This window comes from Euprymna scolopes, chromosome 16 (assembly GCF_053919585.1).
Source record: "Euprymna scolopes isolate OS-2025 chromosome 16, ASM5391958v1, whole genome shotgun sequence".
Taxonomy (NCBI): Eukaryota; Metazoa; Mollusca; class Cephalopoda; order Sepiida; family Sepiolidae; genus Euprymna; species Euprymna scolopes.
Window position 1 is genome coordinate 13,827,786 of NC_136497.1, and position 20,000 is coordinate 13,847,785.

A 20,000-nucleotide genomic window follows, 5' to 3' on the forward strand; every position below is an offset into this window, starting at 1 on the left:
TTTCAGCAAAAAAAAAAAAACGATTAAAAAGCTCGCCCTATGTCTGAATACACTTTATGTAACATTTGAAATGTTTAGACCAAAAATTGGCTGAGTAATTTGGTAGAGACCGCAGAGGTCAGTTTTTTTTTAAACTTGACCCCTATTATGACCCCTTAACATTTAGGGTTTTGGGTTCAAATAAAGTTATTAATTTAGATCCATGTCCAAGGAACTTATATCTAAAATTTCAAGTGTTTAGACCTAAAATTGGCGGAGGAGTTTGATAGAGTTCTCAAAGGTCAAATCGTTGAACTTTGACCCTTACGAGCAAAATTTCTGGCCGAAAATGGATTACAAAAATTTCCCCAAATCTCAGTACCCTGTATATCAAATTTCGAGTATGCAGACTAAAATTAACAGAGTTATTGCGTAGGGAAATGTACACAGACACACAGACAGACACGTTCACTTATATATATATATACTACGGAACACTTTTACACCATTTTACATATAGCACAAGAAGGATTATTCGAAGACTGGAAAAAATAAAACGGAAAATCGTCAAACAAAAAAATGCTGTGCTGTTTAACAACATATGTTTAAAGGAGAATATGCTGCCTAAATATACACAATATATATATATATACTCTGTTTTTACATAAGCAGTAATATACATAGTCATGGGCATGTTTCGGTCAGCTAGTTACCAGTAACTGGAGCTCTCTTCAGGCGATACAGCTTATGCATTGCAAACTTTGCTTTCGTATAAGCTGTATCACCTGGAGAGGTCTCTAGTTACTGATAACTAGCTGAGCGAAACATGCTCATGACTGTGTAGCAACATATTACTGCTTATGTAAAAAACAAAAAAAAAAAAAAAAACAAGAAAAAAACAAAGAGTATACCTTGCTCTACTCCGGGATTGAGCACTTTTGTATTAACCTTGTTAAACTTCATTGGTAATTTAACCTCTGGAAAACAATAACCTCAGATTATATATAGATATTGTTTAATAAATCAAAAATATTCTGTTTCAGTACCGAATAAAATATAATATGAAGCTATAATTCAATTCCATACAATTTCAACCTCCTTGTTTTGTTATGGTGTATGCTGAGAGAGTGAGAGGGGGGGTTAGAGAGAAAGAGGGCAGAGAGAGAGTGTGTGTGTGTGTGTGTGTGAGAGAGAGAGAGAGAGAGAGAGAGAGAGAGTTTTTGTTTGCCATCAAGCTTTAACAACTCTTATGAACTCTGCGATTCTCATGCAGTGCCAGGAATTCCCCAAATAGTAGGATGTTAGATGATTATCTCGGAGAATATTTTTCAAGAAAAACAACCTCATGTTTTCAAATATTACGTAATGAAGGCAACCACGAGAAACTTTCGTACCAACTAGCATAGTAAACATAGTACTTTAACAGTACTCTACTTCCGACCGTTACACATGCACACACAACTCTCTCTCTCTCTCTCTCTCTCTCTCTCTCTCTCTCTCTCTCTCTCTCTCTTGTGCAACTGCGTCCATATAATAGAATAAAAAAAGAAAAATATGCCATCTGCATAGTAGTACAGTTAGGGAAGCAGTTAGCAGGAAGGGAATTACAAAGTCTAGCTGTTCGAGGTAAGAAACTATTGGAGTAGAAAGCTTTCTGGCATTTAGAGACCTTAACAGTGAAGGGGTGTGATTTTGTTGCTAAGCGGTTTTTTCGGGGATATGTATGTCGAGGGGGCACAAGTGCAATGAGTTCATCAGAGCACATTCAAATACTCGTAAAACATCATAGGGATGCAACATTACGGCGATGGGACAGGGGCTGGAGCTTAGTTGACAATGCTTCCCCGACTGTACTAACATTCTTTAATTCCAATGTGATGCAAACAGACAACTGCTCAGTTCTCTTCATAGAGTCACTGTGGAAATGGTCCCAAATAGTAGCCCTTTACGCCGTGTGGCAAAGTCCCTTGTTTTGAATAAGAGTAATAAAAAAATGTATTACAATTGCGTGTTCGCCATTAAATGACCACAAAAGGGATTAATGTCCCATAAACTTAAAAGAATCAAACCGAATTATGTCTCCCCTAACGTAGATGGGTGATTCAGCTAGTAATACATTAGTTTGCACACTATGTAAGTTTAATGAGACGAAACGAAAGCAAACGCCAACAAATACGTTCGAAATATGTACAACGACGACACCGAGCAACCGATGCGATTTGACGGAACGTGTGTGAGTAGCCAGGGGAAGGGACGGGAACTGGGCCAAATTTCGTGCATCGACACGTGCTTATTACCATAGTACCAGTACCTGCCCTACCCGAGGCGACAAATTGTATTCGAGGTCACGACGTTTGTTTTCCCGTGATTAAAACACAAAGGGAGAAAATGAATAAAGTAAATGTTTCTGTTTCACTCCCCACGAGAGCAGAATTATTACATTCAATGTCAGTTTTTAATGTGGAGAAAATCCAGCTCCCTAAAAAGGGTCATTTTGCATTAGAACATAATAAAAAAAAATCCCTTAGACAAGGACTTCTTCACTAACCGAAAACGGAAAAGACTAAGAGCAGCATCAGAACAGATACTACACTTTGTTCCTAGCTAAAATGTGTTACCCGGTTTTGATAAACAATGTCCGGTTTTGATAAGCAAGTTACAAAAGTGAAGTCACTAGCGTGGGGGGGGGGGCGGTTGTAAAAATGAGGAGCTTTTAACAACAGCTAAAAAGATATTAAGATACTCATAAATAATCCCTATTTCCTTGCCTATTCACAAGGGCAGGGTTAGGCACAAGGCCAGTTTTTAATATGTAGAATATCAAACTACCTCAAAAGGGAAACTGCTTCAACTTAGAAGATCCTTTCGTCCACCTATTGAGGACACAACAAATGAAATACAGCTTCAGAACAGATACTACACTCAGCTCCAAGTTACTTTTGTGTGCATACGTTAGAATAGAAATCCTTCGTAATAACGAAATTTCAGACATTTGGATAATAGAAATAATATACAAATTAATTCAATTTCGGAAATTGAGTTTTAAAGATGCTTATTACGTAGATCGAAAAAGAAAAAGAAAAGAAATTAAAAAGAAAAAACATAATCGAAAGAAAAGGAAAATAAATAAATAAGAAAAAACAAACGAAAAAAGAAAAGGAAAAAAGAAACAACATAAATGAAAGAAAAGGGAAAAAATAAGACAAAAGAAATACATAAATAAAAGAAAAGGGAAAGAATAAAAAAGAAAAGGATTAGAAAATGAAATCGAAAAATAAAGAAGATAGAAAGAATAAAAGAAAGAAGTATATAAAAGGAAGAAAATGGAGGAAAAAGGAAAGAATAAAAGTAGAGAACGACAGAAAGAAAGGCTATAAAGAAAGAAAAAATATAAAAGAAAAAGGAAAAGGAAAAGAATATAAAAAGACAGACAGAAAGAAAGAATGCAAGAGAGAAAAAAAGAAAAAATTGCGGAATTGCGAAAATGAAAGTTATAATTTGATAAAGCGAAAAGAGGACAGAAAAAAGAACACGAAAATGTTGAACGAAATCGTTTTAGAAAAAGTGGGGGGAAAACGCGCGCTTCTTCGAGAAACAACAGTTCATCCATAGCATTTATCTTATGACTGTTGAACTATACCAACGGCTCTCGACTAACCGCCTCACTCCACGTGAATTTTTCCTTCGTATTGTTTTCTCTTTTACTTATCGGTCTAGGCTTATCAAGGCTTGGCGTACACTCGAGGATGAGGATTAAATAAATCGTCAGCTATATGATGATTGTCCCCACAAGAGGACCGCATTAAGGTTAGGCTGAAGATTATTTAAAAGGAACTGATTGTTCAGTGGGTGCCATTGTTCTTCTTTATTTTCATGTCGCGGCTCTAATACGGTCGGTAGCTGAGGTGCAATGCAACAGTTTACATACATAAGAAAGACAACACAGGCGTAGACATTGTATACACATTAACTTGTTGAAAGCGCGCGTGTGAGTGCGTTTGTGTATCGTTAGAGTCGTTAAATTTGAGTCAAACTTATTTCTTTCAACCTCTGAATCTCAGTTTGACTCTGGCGTCTTTCGTCGGGGTTTTCCTTCGATCTGCTTCCGACCGGAAATCCTAAACGTCAGGGGTTTCTCGGCTTCCTTCAACTGACAATAGATACACCCTTTCGAATCTTCTACTTGATCCCGCCAAACTATTAACAGCTCGCTGCTCATGGCGTCATTTCGTGTGTGTAACACAATGGATCCATCGCTTTTATATTAGCATTCATTTGCTAACTAATCTCTTCCAGTTCTCCTGATTAGGGAGAGTTGAAGGCAATCCATAGTATCACATTTCTAAGACTTCTCCAATTATTTGTATTACAATAGTGTTCTTCGTGTTTCATATTCGCTTTCATCTCTTTGCTATTATGCATTTAGTAGGATTTATCACTACTTTATTATCACTAAAGATTATTCACTGGCAACATTCAATGGTGTTCCTTCAAGTCTGCGTGACAACAAATCTCCTCAGATTACCAGTACTCTCCATTACTCTTGATATCAGTATATGAATATATCTAACACTTATCGTTGGCAAGTTCTTAACCTTGAAGTAGTATATATATATATATATATATATATATATATATATATATATATATATATATATATACTTCTTCAAAGTTAAAAACTTGCCAACGATAAGTGTTTTATCTATATATATATATATATATATATATATATATAGATAGATAGATAGATAGATATACATACACACACATATATCTGCACACACACACACACACACACACACACACACACACACACACACACACACACATATATATATATATATATATATATATATATATATATATATCAGAATAATGAGATGAATTAGATCACAGATTAATAATCTTGTGATATCAAGTCTTAAACAATATTGGGGGGGGGGTAATATTGTAATATGACCATCCCAGCCAAATTAAAATTGCTCAATATACAGTTTTTTATATTTACCTTTCATTCGGAAAAATATAATTTTTCAAAACAAAAATTCATTATTCGAACAAAGAATGTCATATTCAAAGATTCATCCGTAATCCATGGATTTTCGATGTAAGCTCATCTCCTCAGTGGAAAGTCATTAGCAAAATATTAAACATAACTTTGCTATTAAGCACATACACAGAAAATATATTACAGATTAAATCTTTTTAAGGGACATCGAAAAAGAAAATAAGGGTTAAAACAAAAAAGGATTTGAGATTTTGGTTGCCTTGAATAGAATTGGACGATGTTCCAGATTGGTTAAAGATTTCCTCATAGAATTCTGTTCGATGAAGCATCCAGAGTAACAGGCAATAATTGGAATTTACCTTCAATCATTGTTTTCTTATTATATTTCTACTTTATCATTTTTCGTAATTTTTGGAAATTTTCTAATTTCGACATGACACATAATTACGAAATAGTTTTTTTTACTTAAAATGCATTTTTTTTTCAAATTCGATTATTGTGCATAAGCACCGATATCTTAATCTGACATTTTTAATTTAATCAATTTTTTTTATTCTTTTCATGTATATTTTTAAAAAAGACTAAACGAAAAAATAGCTGACCAGAACATCCACGTATCAAACGTCCGCAGAACAAATCGTCCGCGGACCAAAACGTCCTAGATTAAAACTATTGCTAAAACCTGCTGGAGAAATGAGAAAACATAATGCCATTTCAATTCCAATAGAAACTGATAGTCTCATTCTTTTTCAATAGCGGCCAACGCTGTTATCAAAATGTTGCTGATGTCTTGTTATGCAAAAATGATAGCATTGTCAAACGATACGATAAGAGTTACAGTTCTTTCATTAATGACAATGACAAGACAATGTCTAGATATTCACAGACTTCATCTCATTAAAAAAATTCTTTTCCGGTAAAGAGATTATAAAATTGTTCTAGCTTTAACATTTTTGTATCATTATCTCGATGACTCCCCCCCCCTCTCTCTCTCTCTCTCTCTCTCTCTTTTCTCTCTCTCTCTCTCTCTTTTCTCTCTCTCTCTCTCTCTCTCTCTAACTCGTAGAACGCGGTGCATTTTACGAACAAACAGATACTTTTTTCGGTTATATTTCGGAATTTTTTAGATGAGGATTGATAATTTGTATAATTTGGATTGTTCAGACTACTGTTCTCATCTCAACTGTTATTCTTATAATGTTTCGATTGATGTGACCTCAGACCTTCTTCAGGTCCGTCTTGTCAAACGCGGGAATATTTCTCTCAAACTCGGGAATCTGTACGGAGTTTAGAACGAAACCTTTTTTTTTTACTTAATCTACAGGATAACTTGCTCTCGTTCCATCAGTCATAAGCTTTAATTCGGAATTGTTTTCTTAATATTATCCGTATTTAGGATTGAACATTCAACCTCCAAAAACTGCCATTTAGGACTGATTAACGATAGCACTTTTATCCGTTGCGCGACAGGTCCAAAAGAAACTAAAAATATATTTCATCGTTTCCAATCCTTTCATTGAAAACTGAAAATTAATCACGATTGATTTCTGCCCTTGGTAACTGGTTATTTATAAATAATAAAAAAATTATTTATCTTAGCATTTTGCTGCAGTTTTACTGTAGTTCGAATTGTCAGAAGTGTATGTTTATACAAGTCGTCTGTATACAATGTAAGCTGAGAGAATCTGGAGTCGAATTTAATTATTTATTTGTGTGATTTATTAGTTGTGATGAATTATTTGAAATTTGGTGTGTGCTAAATATCTGCTGTCTTGCATCGGATCTGTTCCGATTCTGAAAAGGTAGCTTCTCAGGTGATGGTTTGGAACCTTCAAAAAAAAAAAAAAAAAAAAAAAAAAAAGTTGCTATTTTTACTTATTACAAGGTTGACGAATCATCGCTTTTTACTTGATGACTGACTTTCGGGCAACAATTAAAGTAGGGCATTTTAAGTAGGACGTCTTTTGAAGTAAACGTGGTATTTTGGTGATTGATGGTTTTAGTTAGGAATAGACAGTTTCAAGTGACATGGTGAGAAAGGATGACCAAAGACACACATTTTCTCACACTTTTAAATGTTCTTGTGTCTAATTTGTTGTAAATATAAATTTATAAAAATATATATTACTGCAAATATATATTTCAAAGAGTACAAGCTGTTTTGTAATTCGAGAAATCCTTCTAGACTGAGGTGATATAAATTTTTTTTATTTCTGTTTTATATTCAACGTGTCCATCGCCAAATTAGTAAAACTTGATTTTTTTTATTAAAAATCGACCTGATGGGGATTCCTTCTTAATATTCCTTTGTTTGCTGAAATTGAAATTTCAATGCAAAAAAAAAAAAAGAAAAAAAAAGTAAATAGAAAAAACAAAAAATGAAAAACAAAAATGAAAAAACATGGATATTTTTTATACTTACTTCGAGCTGTATTTATAATGGTGGTTGGAATTGGTATTATTGTTGTTATTATTTTTATCTGGACACTGTAACATGATGATGCCGTGTAGTGGAGCCACAAATGTCCTTTCTTGTGGTCGATATTTATTTAAATAGCTTCGTTGTTTGATAATATTTTGATAATTTCAAAAATAAAATATAAAAAGCCCGCAAAAAATTGGTGTCTCAGGTGGTGGGGGGTAGGGCGGGCGGTCAATGTCGCAATTTTTGTCGCACTTTGGTTTAGCGATTTTTCTTGTTAATAATTTTAATAATTTTTTTTTTCTTTAGTTTTATTCTGTTTGAACGAGATATGTCGTATGTATATGTATATAAAATCTGCTATTTATTTTAAAAATGTGAAAGCAGAGAGGATAAAAAGATAAGACGAAACGAAGAAAGGAAAGAGAAGAGGAGAGAGAGAGAGAGACAGAGAGAGGGGGGAAGTAGTTTTAAGTTGGTTAAGGACTTCCACGGCGATATGCAGATATGCGGAAAGCAAATATTAAATAATAAATTCTCCACCAGAAAAAAGTCACTGCTTGCGTTGGTCCTCGTTTAAGCGTCTCCAAATTGTGATCCTGTGAACGAAATGAGTTGAAAACTTAAAATATATACAAGTTAAAAAAAAAATAAATAAATAAATAAAAAAGAAAAGAAAAAAAAAGAAAAATTAAAATAGAGATGAATAAGTCCGAAGTCACGTGTAAGCGCGTGCAATATAAATTCATTTCCCTTCTTTCTATTCTCTTCTCACCCCCTTTCTCTCACGCACACTTTTCTTCTCTCTTTCTCTCTCTCTCCTTTTTCTCTCGTATTCTCTCTCCCCTCGTGTTATCTCTCTTTCTATCTTCTTTTTTTCTCTTGCCTCTTTTGCGCCCTCATCTTTCCCCCTCTTTCTCTACTTTTCCACGCCTCTTCTTTGCTCTCTTTCTCTCCCTCTCTTTCTCTCGCTTTCTCTCTCTCTCTCTCTCTCTCTCTCTCTGGGGTTTAAAGCGAGTTCGTTTTTTTCTTTTTCTTCCAGCTTTCTTTTTACCCCCCCCCCCGTCTCTCTCTCTCTCTCTCTCTCTCTCTCTCTCTCTCTCTCTCTCCCTTTCTTCGAATCTTGAACTTAATTTCGGTGCTTGCTAAGCTATAGACGACAAATCGCTTCTTTAAATATGTCGTTTTGAGCAAAGACAATATTACGAGGGGTGTGCAATAAGTAATGTCCCTGGCCACCTTCCAGTTGTCTGATCTAGCTGAAATTTTGCATGTGCAATGATTTATATCTCTACGGGTTATGTAGCAAATTATAGCTCTGGACTAATTGTGGTTTCTGTTTTACAGGTGTTTGAACTTAGTCAGGTGTTGAATGTTGAGCAGTGATCCAGTTTTTGTATTTGAAAGGACGCACACCACAGGAGACTTTTGATGAAATGAAAGAAACTTATGATGATAATGCCCCATCATATGACCTTGTAAAACTCTGGCATCGTGAATTCAAACATGGCCGGAAGTCTGTGGAAACAGCTCCCAGACCTGGTCCCCCCCCCCTTCTGCCATTGATGAGGCATCTGTCCGTCAAGTTGAGGCTGCCATTTTGGAAGATCGGCGCATTGCTATTCGCCAAATAGCCCAAGATGTCAAGATTAGTACAGGGTCTGTGGAAACTATCATTCATGACCATTTGCATATGCATAAGGTGTCTGCCAGATGGATTCCCAGGTTGCTCACACTCTTCCAGAAGCGAGAACGCGTCGAGTGCTCGAGGATGAATTTGGAGATGTGCCAAGAAGATGAGTCAAAGTTTTTCAAAAGACTGATTACACAGGATGAAACCTGCGTCCATCACTATGATCCAGAGACCAAAGTCCAGTCAATGCAGTGGAAGCATTGGATTCACCACCTCCAAAGAAGGCAAGGGTGCAGCCCTCCGCTGGCAAGATCATGCTCACAGTCTTCTGGGACCAGGACGGAGTAGTGATGACAGATTTCCTGGCAAAGGGTACCACAATTACAGGAGCCTACTATGTTTCACTTTTGAGGAAATTAAGGGAAGCTATTAAAATCAAGAGGCGAGGCAAGATCAGCAAAGGTACCCTCCTCCTGCAGGACAACGCTCCGGTCCACAACTCGCATGTCGGCAGATCAGAAGCACGGGCGTGTGGTTATGAAATCCTTCCCCATCCTCCCTACTCTCCTGACCTTGCACCCTCTGACTTTCACCACTTCCCAGCCATGAAGTTATTTTTTAAAGGAAAGCGTTTCCCAGATGATGCAGCCTTGATTTCTGAAGCCACGTCGTGGTTGGAGGACCAATCTTGGATGCTCTACAAAAACGGTCTCCAATGCTGCATCAAACGATGGGAGAAATGCATAACTTTGAGTGGTTCCTATGTAGAGAAAGACTAATAACTGTGCCAAGTTTCGTTGCTCTACTGCTATGGGAAATGGGTCAGGGGCATTACTTATTGCACGCCCCTCGTACATACTTAATTGTCATACCAAAAATATATTAAAAAATTACGAAAAGTCATCGAGTAAAAAGTTATTTCTAGTTAAAAGTAATTTTTACAGAAACTTGGTTAAAAATCACATTTTTCTTAGAAGTTATAAAGTAGGTAGTAGGAAGCTATACGCAGGGGGCATAACTCTGAGAAGAATATTTTAGATTAGTTGTGTCTTGGCTGTAATATTTGTTTATAGCGATAGGCGTTTTTTTTGTTTTTTTTTTTTACTAAAACACAATAACAATTATTATACTTGATCAATTTTCCTAATTTTTGGATACATTACTATTTTCGACGTGACAATTAAGTACGTAATATTGTTTTTGCTTAAAACGATATTTAAAAAAATCGATTTGTCGACTTTCTCTTAACAAGCAGCTTAACTTGTCTACCATGTTTTTTTCATTTTTTTTACTCCCCCCCCCCCACTCTCTCTCTCTCTCTCTCTCTTTCTCTCTCTCTCTCTTTCTCTCTCTCTCTTTCTCTCTCTCCCTCCCTCTCTCTGGATTTTTAAGCGAATTCATCTACCGTTTATTTTTCTTCTATCTTTCTTTCTTTTTATCTGTCTTCCCGTCTATCTTTCTTCCTTCCTCTTACTTTCACGCTCTTTCTTTTTCACACTTTCTTTCTTGAACCGAATTTGTCTTTTCTTTTTGTTGTTTCTCTTTTCCATTTATTTTTCTTTCTTTTCTTTTCTTTCTTTCTTTTTTTATTTATTTTGTAACACGTTCACCTTAAATAAGGCATATCGCCACTTGGACGTAAAGGGCTATTATTTGGGACCATACCTAAGAAAGATTAACAAGATTTACGTTACATTTAAACTTCTGCATATCAGTACAGTCAGGGAAGCGGGTAGCAGGAAGAGAATTCCAAAGTCTAGCTGTTCGAGGAAAGAAGCTATTAGAGTAGAAAGCTTTCTGGCATTTAGGGACCTCAACAGTGAAGGGGTGTGATTTTGTTGCTAAGCAGGTTTGTCGGGGATATGTAGGTCGAGGGGGCACAAGTGCAACGAATTCACCCATTAAAATATTTGTAAAACAGGCATAGAGATGCAACATTGTGGCGATGGGACAGGGGTTGGAGCTTAGTTGACAAAGTGGGACCTCTTATATTGAAAACTCTTTTGTGGGCCCTATCCAAGAGGGAAAGGCTAGAGATAGATGCACCAGCCCAGATGTGGCAACAATACCCCATGTATGGGTAAATGGTGGCAATGTACAGGTACAGTGTGAGTAGTCCTCTAGCTAAATAGAAGGAACCCACCTTCTTTGCAGCAGCCTTCGCAATGTCCCCAGTGTATTTGTACCAGTTCATATTAGCCGTGAATGTTAAACCGAGGAGTTTGAAGGTAGAATTCTCAGGTATGGTGTTATTTGTCATGGATATCGGTGGGTGGCTTTCTTTCTTCTCCCTCTCTATACGATTCATCAATCTTTCTTCGTCCTTTTGTTATTTCTTTGTGCTTTTTTTTTTCTCTTACACACCCTGTCTTTCTTCAACTTCTGGACCTTATTTCTCTTTCATTCTATCTTCCTTATTTCTCCCTTTCTTTTTATTTCTTTCCTTCTTTCAGACAGAAAAAATTTAACTTACATTAATTCTTTTCATTTTTATTTTCAAAGCCCCTCCGCCCACTCGCCTCATTAATCAATTTGTCATTCTCGACGGTTTTTTAAATGCGGCTTCGCATCACTAAAAAGGATGTGTTCGTCAGCTTGTCACATTAAGTTTGAAATAACAGTTGCGTCTGCCAGTCACGCTTGATAAGGTTCCATTGATCAACGCGTTGCTTACATGTACGCATCTCAAGAATATCCGTTCTTCAATTATTGGTTTCTTTTCTATATGGTTGACATTTAAATTATGTACTAGTTGCAACAGTGCAACACCCATCCAACGACAGATTCGTAATATTGAGACCCAGTATTTATATCCTTCCAGCTTAGGCCGGTATGGGCAGACCCGACGACATTCCTTAGTGGGGCCGCCTTAGGCAGTTCGTAATTAACTAACTCCTTCCCAAAAAAGGAAGACAGGTCTTGGGAGCGTAAACGTCTTCGGACTATCCATAGCTAATACAATGGTTGGATAAAAAGCTACAGAAATGGACCAGTCTCTGTCGAACTGATTGTCGAGAACGGACTCTCGACTGGTATATGCCGTGTCATCAAGTATTGAGACTTACGAGGGCGGGCAGTGGCTAAGTGTTTAACGATATAAACTGGTAAGCTGGGTTCATTCACCATAAACATTTTTCACTTAAAGATGTTAGCAACCTTCACGTGGCCCCTCTTGTAAGAATCCGATGTCTTTCTAGAACGAATTCTAACTAGAAAAATATCGCGGACACGAATGTCAACAACAATCATCTGGCTAATACGAAATAAATAAATGATGATGATGATGATGATGATGATGATGATGATTTTAGCTATTTTAATCCGAAAGGCACTCCTTAGGGGGGGAGGCAACCGAAGTTTTCTCGGAAAATCCGTTCTGTTACTTTTTTACTCATATCATGTTTAATGCTTGTGCAAAATTTCAAAAAATTCCAAGGTGTACTTATTGAGAATAGTGTGGACAAACGAACTGACGAACTGACGAACTGACGAACGGACAAGGGTGAATTTACAGGTCCACTCTCCTTTCGTCGTGGGACCAATAACACTAGAAGATAATTTAATGCGTCTTTTATCTCATGAATCTCAGAACTGAATATTTTTACTATTTTATTTACAATTAATTGCTAATTAAATGTCCAGCATAATCACGTTGACACACCAGTTTTCGTTAGATCACTGAAATTAAGCAACGTTGAGTCTGCTCAGTACCAGATGGGTGACCGATTTAGGAAATCAACGCGCTGTATGTAGGAGGGTGTCTGTTGTGCATCTGGTCCTTTAGAGACGCTCATCAAGATTCCAGGATGTTTCATTGTATGTTGTAAATTGTCGTACGTGTATATTTCATCTCACACTCGACAGCTGGGATCGACAGCGAAGAAAACGCCGATTATAAAAAAAGAAAGAAAAAAAAAAGATGTGAGCTCTCCTCTCATATATTCGATCTTCTAATATGAACACCTTATTCAATATGTCGACACCTCCCTGCAAGAGTTGCAAAATCCTAATGTCGTTATCTCTCCTGACGAGGATATACATGCAACTAGGGATCGCTTGTAAATTTCATACTCCCATGGAACTTCCTCCTTTGACGGAAGCCGATTAAACACATATGGGGTAAGGTGCGTTTCCATTCCATTCCATTAATTGAAGATTTATTAAAATAAAACGAAATTTAAAATATCTATTTGAAATGTAATTTAATTAGAAATTTAAATCCAACATAATGCATTTCGGGTTCTTTGTAAGTTAGCAATTCTTTTGTTAATAGTTGAAAAGATAATGAATTATACTTTCGAGTAAAAAGTTATTTCTGGCTTTAAAATTCTTAACAAATCCTCGTGTCAAGTTTTGGAAGTTATTTATAGAAGATGAGACGAAGTCCAAGTCCATTTCTAATATTCAAAACAACTTTATTGGGTCATCTTTGCAGCGGTATTAATAAAAAAAAATGAGCGAAAGGAAAGGGTGGTAAACGAGTAATGTCATGAGTATGTGTAAAAACAAAAGATTAAATCATGAGTATGATGAAGTTTATGAATGCCCTGTTTATGAAGAAGAGAGAAGAGTTCATATGAGAAAATTTATATGAGAAAGTACGCTGAAGTCAGATCGTGTCCATGTGCGTATGTAGGTACGTGTTCATGTGTGTGTGTGTGTGTGTGTGTGTATGTGTGTGTGTGTGTGTGTGTGTGTGTGTGTGTGTGTGTGTGTGTGTGTATTACATTAAGTTTACGTGCGCGCGGCTGTAATCATGTTGAATTCTTGGGTATTGTTGATATCAAAACCTGTATGCTTGACAGGAAGATTAAAGGCTAAGAGACAGTTTCATGATCGGCCCGAGTAACGTGAATGAGTTTCTAAGGAAGGCGAACAAAACGGTGGGCGATCTCTTTTATAATCTCCCGCCAGTTCGTCAGGGAGATACCTTCTGATTGGAAAAGTGCATACACCAATCAGTGCCGAGTTTAGAAATTAAGCATAGATTCAAAATCGTTAATTGCGACTTGTCACTGTTGCAGAAACTTGTAGCATCGCTGTTACACTGATTGATTTTCTAAGAAAAAATATCAAAATAAAATAATAGTTTTTATTTCGTAATTTTTCTGTCAGCGATGATAGTTTTGTGTCAGAATTTGCAATAGTTGAGGGCAAGTTGTGGCTCAGATCAGATGGGGAGACGAGGTACTGGCAGAAGGAAAGACGACAGAGGAAGAAACTATGATTCACAGCGTTGAGTTTGATGGTTGTTATAGAACGCGGGGTGGGGGGGGGGCGTGGTCCCATAGAATTGCTTCAAAGAATTTCTTAAAATTTGAGCTATTCCAGTGGAATTTGAGGTCGTTAAGTTGATATTCATCATTGCTTGACGTCAACGACTAATTGATTTGTTGACAATGTTACTTCATTAATATTTAGTGAAGAGATTTTTGTTGTTTTATGAAAAAAATAAATGTTGCTTTGAGTTAACTTCGGCGGTAAAGGTTTTTTTTTTATCAGCTAATCGTCAGTGATGGGTTTGTCTTGTCGACAATGTTTATTCGATATTGTATTCAATGTTTATTTCAATGAAGTTTTTTTTTCGATGAAAAATTATGTTTGCTTTTTCAGTGAAAAGAAATATTTTGGTCGGCTAGTTGTAAAGTTTCAGATTGCTGCTGCTAATATTTATTGTATCGCTGCTACAATTTGCATCCAATAATTTTATAAATATTGAAACAACATGAGCTTAATAATAAAATTAATTATAGTTTTAACATAATTTGGTTCAGCTAAAGTGATGACATCATAAAATTTAAACTTCAAAATCCGATTTACAAAAAAGAAGAGAAACAAATATGGAGGGTTTTAAAAAAATCCCGGGTAACGCTGGACAATTACAGCTCAGTATAGTGAACCGTAGACTGTGGGGATGGATATGCCGAACGGAAAATAAATCGAGCCAAAGTTTTCTCTTCCATTTTCTTTCTTTGCTTGTTACAGCGGTTTATTTTGATGCACGCATATTCTCCCCACTCGTCTCCCTCATTCCTCTCTCTCTCTCTCTCTCTCTCTATATATATATATATATATATATATATATATATAGAGAGAGAGAGAGAGAGAGAGAGAGAGAGAGAGAGAGAGAGATGGTCCATATACAGTACTGTTTCGTTAAATCACAACTTATCAGTGCGGCTAGATTAGTACCTCTCCCTACCTGGAGATTGAACCTACAATCATCGCGTTGATAGTCGGCAGTCCTACTCACCGGCCCATTGAATCGGTGCTCGTAAAGGACCTCAACAAATGTGCATCTAAATAAACACTCGCCCACCGCTTTTACAGTGTTCGAGCTGCGTCTTTATTTATAAATAAACAAACAGCGAGCCTTGCTTTAAGCCATTTACGTAGCGGTTGAGATACATTTACGACAATGCTCACCTTAAAGAATGGGGGCTTAAATATATAGTCATCCGCATGCAGTACTGTTTCGTTGTATCACAACTAATCAGTGCGGCTAAACTATATATATATATATATATATATATATATATATATATATATATATATATATATATATATATAATTTTTTTTTTTAATATAATAAAAAATACGTCCAAATAAAAAATGGGCGACTTTCTAAAAAAAAACACCGGATCTCCAAGGTGGAGACGTTAACCTTAACAACAACAACAACAACAACAACAACAACAGTACCAGCACCTCTCTAAAGTCCAACCGTTCTTTACCCTTGGTAGGAGCAGTGGCAACGTGGTAGTGTCAAAGTTTCCCGTCTAACAGAGCTCTGGTGAAAATCCAAGAGGATTTGGTACCAAGATCAGTCGTCTCCTGGTCGTCTCCGCCTCTTTATGTGCTAAGCATATCAAGACGTATCAGGCTCAGAATGAATGGAGTGAGCGGGGGGCCACTGATACATTTTTACTTTTTCCGATTTTACATCCAACTGTTAAGCTTCGTTGGTTTAAATCCGCAATGAAAAGTTAATGCAACAGATGCGACCAACAAGAAGGACTTCATGCAGACCAGATAATTCTAAGACATGATCCTCGTGAGTCTATGCAGACGTCCAACTTGCGTAACAACGGCAACCACTACAGCAGCAGCAGTAGCAGCTAACTTTAACTATTAGTAGTGTTTATACACAATGCGACTAAAGTAACTTGTTTAAATTAACTTTACTTATAATGGTTGTCAATTAGTTAGAATCCTACAGAAGTACTATGCCGCCATTTTTAACGGCACGCGAACATTAATGCGTAAATAAACGATGTCACACTTTTTTTTTAAACAGTTTTATGGAAACAGTTTTATTTTCGTTTCCCCTGATTCGCACATGCTCAAAATCAACCAAAGTGATTTATGACACAATTAATTCGGAGTCAAAGAAGGGAAGAGGAAGAGTTAAAATATTCACCTATGTATTTATTTATATCTTTTTTCTTTTCTCTTTGCTGCTTTTATGTCTTTTTTTTTTTTTTTGTCTGACTCTTTAATATATGTTGCTTACCTATTTATGCCTTTCTCCGTCGTTGTTTTTTTTTCTCTGTCCGTCTAGCCTGTTTGTCTGTCCACCTATTTCATCAGACATAATATAAATTACATATCGCTAGGAGATTAGTTTAATATATATCTAATATATATAATTAAGTCAGACGGATTTTCGGCTTTAGAACTAACTTACATTGGATCTGACAGATCGATATTGTATTCTGATTATAGATTTGTTGTTTTGTCTTTTTTTTATTTGTACTATGCAAAGAAAATGGCTCGAATGTAAAAAGCAAGAAAGTGCTAACTAGAATCAAATATCGCTATACAAGAATCAGCTCTAAAGTCGAAAATCCGGTTGACATAATTAGATATATTAGATATACGCATATTATATATTTCGCTTTAGTTTCATTTAAAAAATACTTATACCGATCTAGAAGATTAGTAAAATAGAGACAATGGCCTAAAAGCACAAAAAAAAAAAAAAAAGAAAAAAGAAATGGACTGCTACCGCCCTTAACATTAACAAAAACAATTCAACATGGTTGCATTTTTTACAACTTTCGGAAACAATTGCATTTACTTATATAGTGTTTCGTATTATTTATATATTTATATATTTATGCATGTTTATTTGTATATATTATACTAGTCGGGTTACTATTTTACTTCCACCGAAGTAATGAGACGATATTTTTTTTATATAAAAAAAAAACTTTTAAAAAAAACTGTGTACAAAACGAATTTCAGTTTCTTAAAGGGAGATAATTCTTATTTTGAACTTAAGGAGACCCCCCCCCCGCCTATATGACCGTTTACTGTCCTTTTACATTTCTATGTTAAAAACATTTTGTAACCACTTCGCGTGTTGACAAAAAAAAAAAATGATATTAATAAATCCCGGGCAGCTCTGGTTAAGTATAGTTAGTATATAAATACAGTAATAATGAAAAAGCAAATTTAGATTGTTCAGATTGGTTCGAATATGAATCGATTTCCAAAAACAAAAGTGAATCTCAATATTAAATACTTCAAATATTACAATAGAATTTATAATCAATCTATGCCTCCATTTAGTCTCAAGAGACAATGGATACTTTCTGTAAGAGTAGCTGCATGTGTAATTGTGGGGTAAGGATTGCACAATCTTCAACCACACGTCTCCTGAATTGGCGCTGCTTGAGTCCAGTGGCAAGAAGAGGGCAGAGCGACTGGAAACAATGCCGAGATAAGCGGAGAGCATATACAGCGTTGGAATTCCTAAATGGTCACCCATTTTAGTATTGACCAATCTCAACGTTGCTTAACTTCGATGATATAACGGGAACTGGTGTGTCCTCGAGATTAAACCGTATAGAATTTTGAATAAACGAAGATTGATCAAATGTCATAGTTAAAATATATTCGTTCCATCTCTCTACAAGATGTCATCGTGCCAACGGTTAATGCAAACCTACAGCGTGGAACGATAAAATTGTCGCCCTAGAAAAGACCATATGATTCCATTTCGTTTGATGAAAACCAGTTTTCTTTCTTTCTTTTTCTTTATCTTTTTTATTTTATTTTTATTTATTTATTTATTTTTGCAGACCATCTACTAGTTTGCCAGTTGTGTACAAATCCCAAGAGCGATAAGAGCTTTCTATCATGTCTGAAAGTGACACAATGTTCAACGAGTGATATCGGAGATGTGCCGCTGCACAACTCATGTTCTCTACCGATCCAAGTTATGACAGCAGGATCATTGCCAGCACCCTCAAAATGCAAATCCGGACGATTAAACACTTGAAAGCACGACTCAACGCACTGGTCGACGCACAGTTATGGTATTCGGTGTGCTTTCAAATGAGGGACACATCATGCCACCTCACATCTTTGAAGTGGACTTGAAAGTCAATACCAAAGTGTACCTGGATGTGCTGAAGAGTGTGGTGATCGCCTGGTGAAATCAGGTGGCTGCTGGCAGACACGTGGCGTAGCAACAGGACTCGACGCCGGCCCACAAGTTCAAAGAAATCCAGGCTTGGCTTCAAAAAGAGTACTACAACTTTGTACCCTTCTCTTACTGCCCCCCCCCCCCTTCTTCACCTTCACCTGAACCCGCTGGACTCTTCGTTTGGTCATACGTCGTAAATATCACCAACATGACCTCCCACAACACCAAAGCCAGCCTGATCGCCGCCATCCGCTGAATATTCGCCAAGCTCCTGCCGGCGCTTGTGGAAAAGGCGTGCTTCCAGTTCCGAACCCGTATTAAGGCGGTGATGTAGACTGAAGGCGGTTATATTTAATAGAGGTCAGCTCTGTTACATAATTAAGTTACCTGAATTGATTGTTTCCAAAAAATGTTTTCAAATACAGCTGTTATGTTGTTTTCTTTAGGGCGATAATTTTATCGTTCTAACCCGTACTTTGCAAGTTGAAAATCGCAAGTAAAAATTGTCTAATCACTTGATGTTTTATTGCAGAAAACTTTATGGCTTGGATGTTAAGAGAAAATAATTTGAATTTAGTTATTGAAACTTTTCCTCATTTTTCAGTATGAAACCATAAAAAGTAGACATTTATTTTTCAGCTTGAAAAAAACAAAAACAAAACGAGTTTAACAAAACTGATGCGTAATTAAATGTTTCTATAAATAAAAGTTTTTTTTTTTTTAATATATATAATAACAAGCATGCTCGGCGTTGCCCGGTCGTAAAATACGCTTAAATGTGTTTTAATTGATGCAGACTTCGTATTTAATTCCATAACAAATTCTCTATTGAATATCATATTCTACTTAATATATAATACTGATTTTAAAAAAAATTAAACAAAATGATGTGAATCTTATCAGCTAGAATCGGAACCAAAACATTTAGCGCTCCAGTCGCGTTGCCTACTGTTTGAGCTCCCGAGAGATGGATAGGAAAGATTTAAAATTAAACGATTTTAAACTATGAACGAATGTGACCAGTAGTTTAAGAGTTTACCGGTTAAATATTTTCACACAGCCTATGTTGCTGACCCTGTCCAGTTCTAGGAGGTTCACCCGAGAAATGTCGAAAGGAATGCTTAGAATTTTTTTGGCAAACAAGATTGCTCTTCCTCTGAGTCTCTAGTTCTTCAATCCCAAGTCCCGATACATGTGTCTCATTTTCCCACTGTAGGAGGAGGATAAAAATGCGTGTAGGCGATAAAAATAGTTGTTGTTGTTGTTGTTGTTGTTGTTGTTGTTGTTGTTGTTTTAAATGATATTTAATGGGGATCCATTTCTATTTAAAATCTATTTAGTACAACGCATGTAAATGTGTAAAATTAGTTATCAAACAAGTCGTTATCAATCATTTTTCATCGATAAAACCAGTGGTGTTTTCTGAAGTCTGAGTGACAACAAGTCTCTCCAATTTCCAGCACACTCCGTCTCTTGTGATAACCAGTACACTCCGTCTCTTTTGATCATGTTGCGTTATCGAAAA

At 36.2% G+C, this 20,000-nt stretch overlaps 1 protein-coding gene across 2 annotated transcripts in view; it reads right to left on the reverse strand.

The window, feature by feature from the left end:
• The window catches only part of LOC145295840 (uncharacterized), a 94,537-nt gene that overhangs the window by 46,750 nt on the left and 27,787 nt on the right, over nucleotides 1–20,000 (reverse strand). For both annotated transcript variants that reach the window (XM_080141554.1, XM_080141553.1), the window contains exon 2: nucleotides 7,410–8,008. In XM_080141554.1, the coding sequence (XP_079997680.1) occupies nucleotides 7,410–7,483 (74 nt within the window). In that variant the 5' untranslated portion in view covers nucleotides 7,484–8,008. The remainder of the gene's footprint in view (nucleotides 1–7,409; nucleotides 8,009–20,000) is intronic.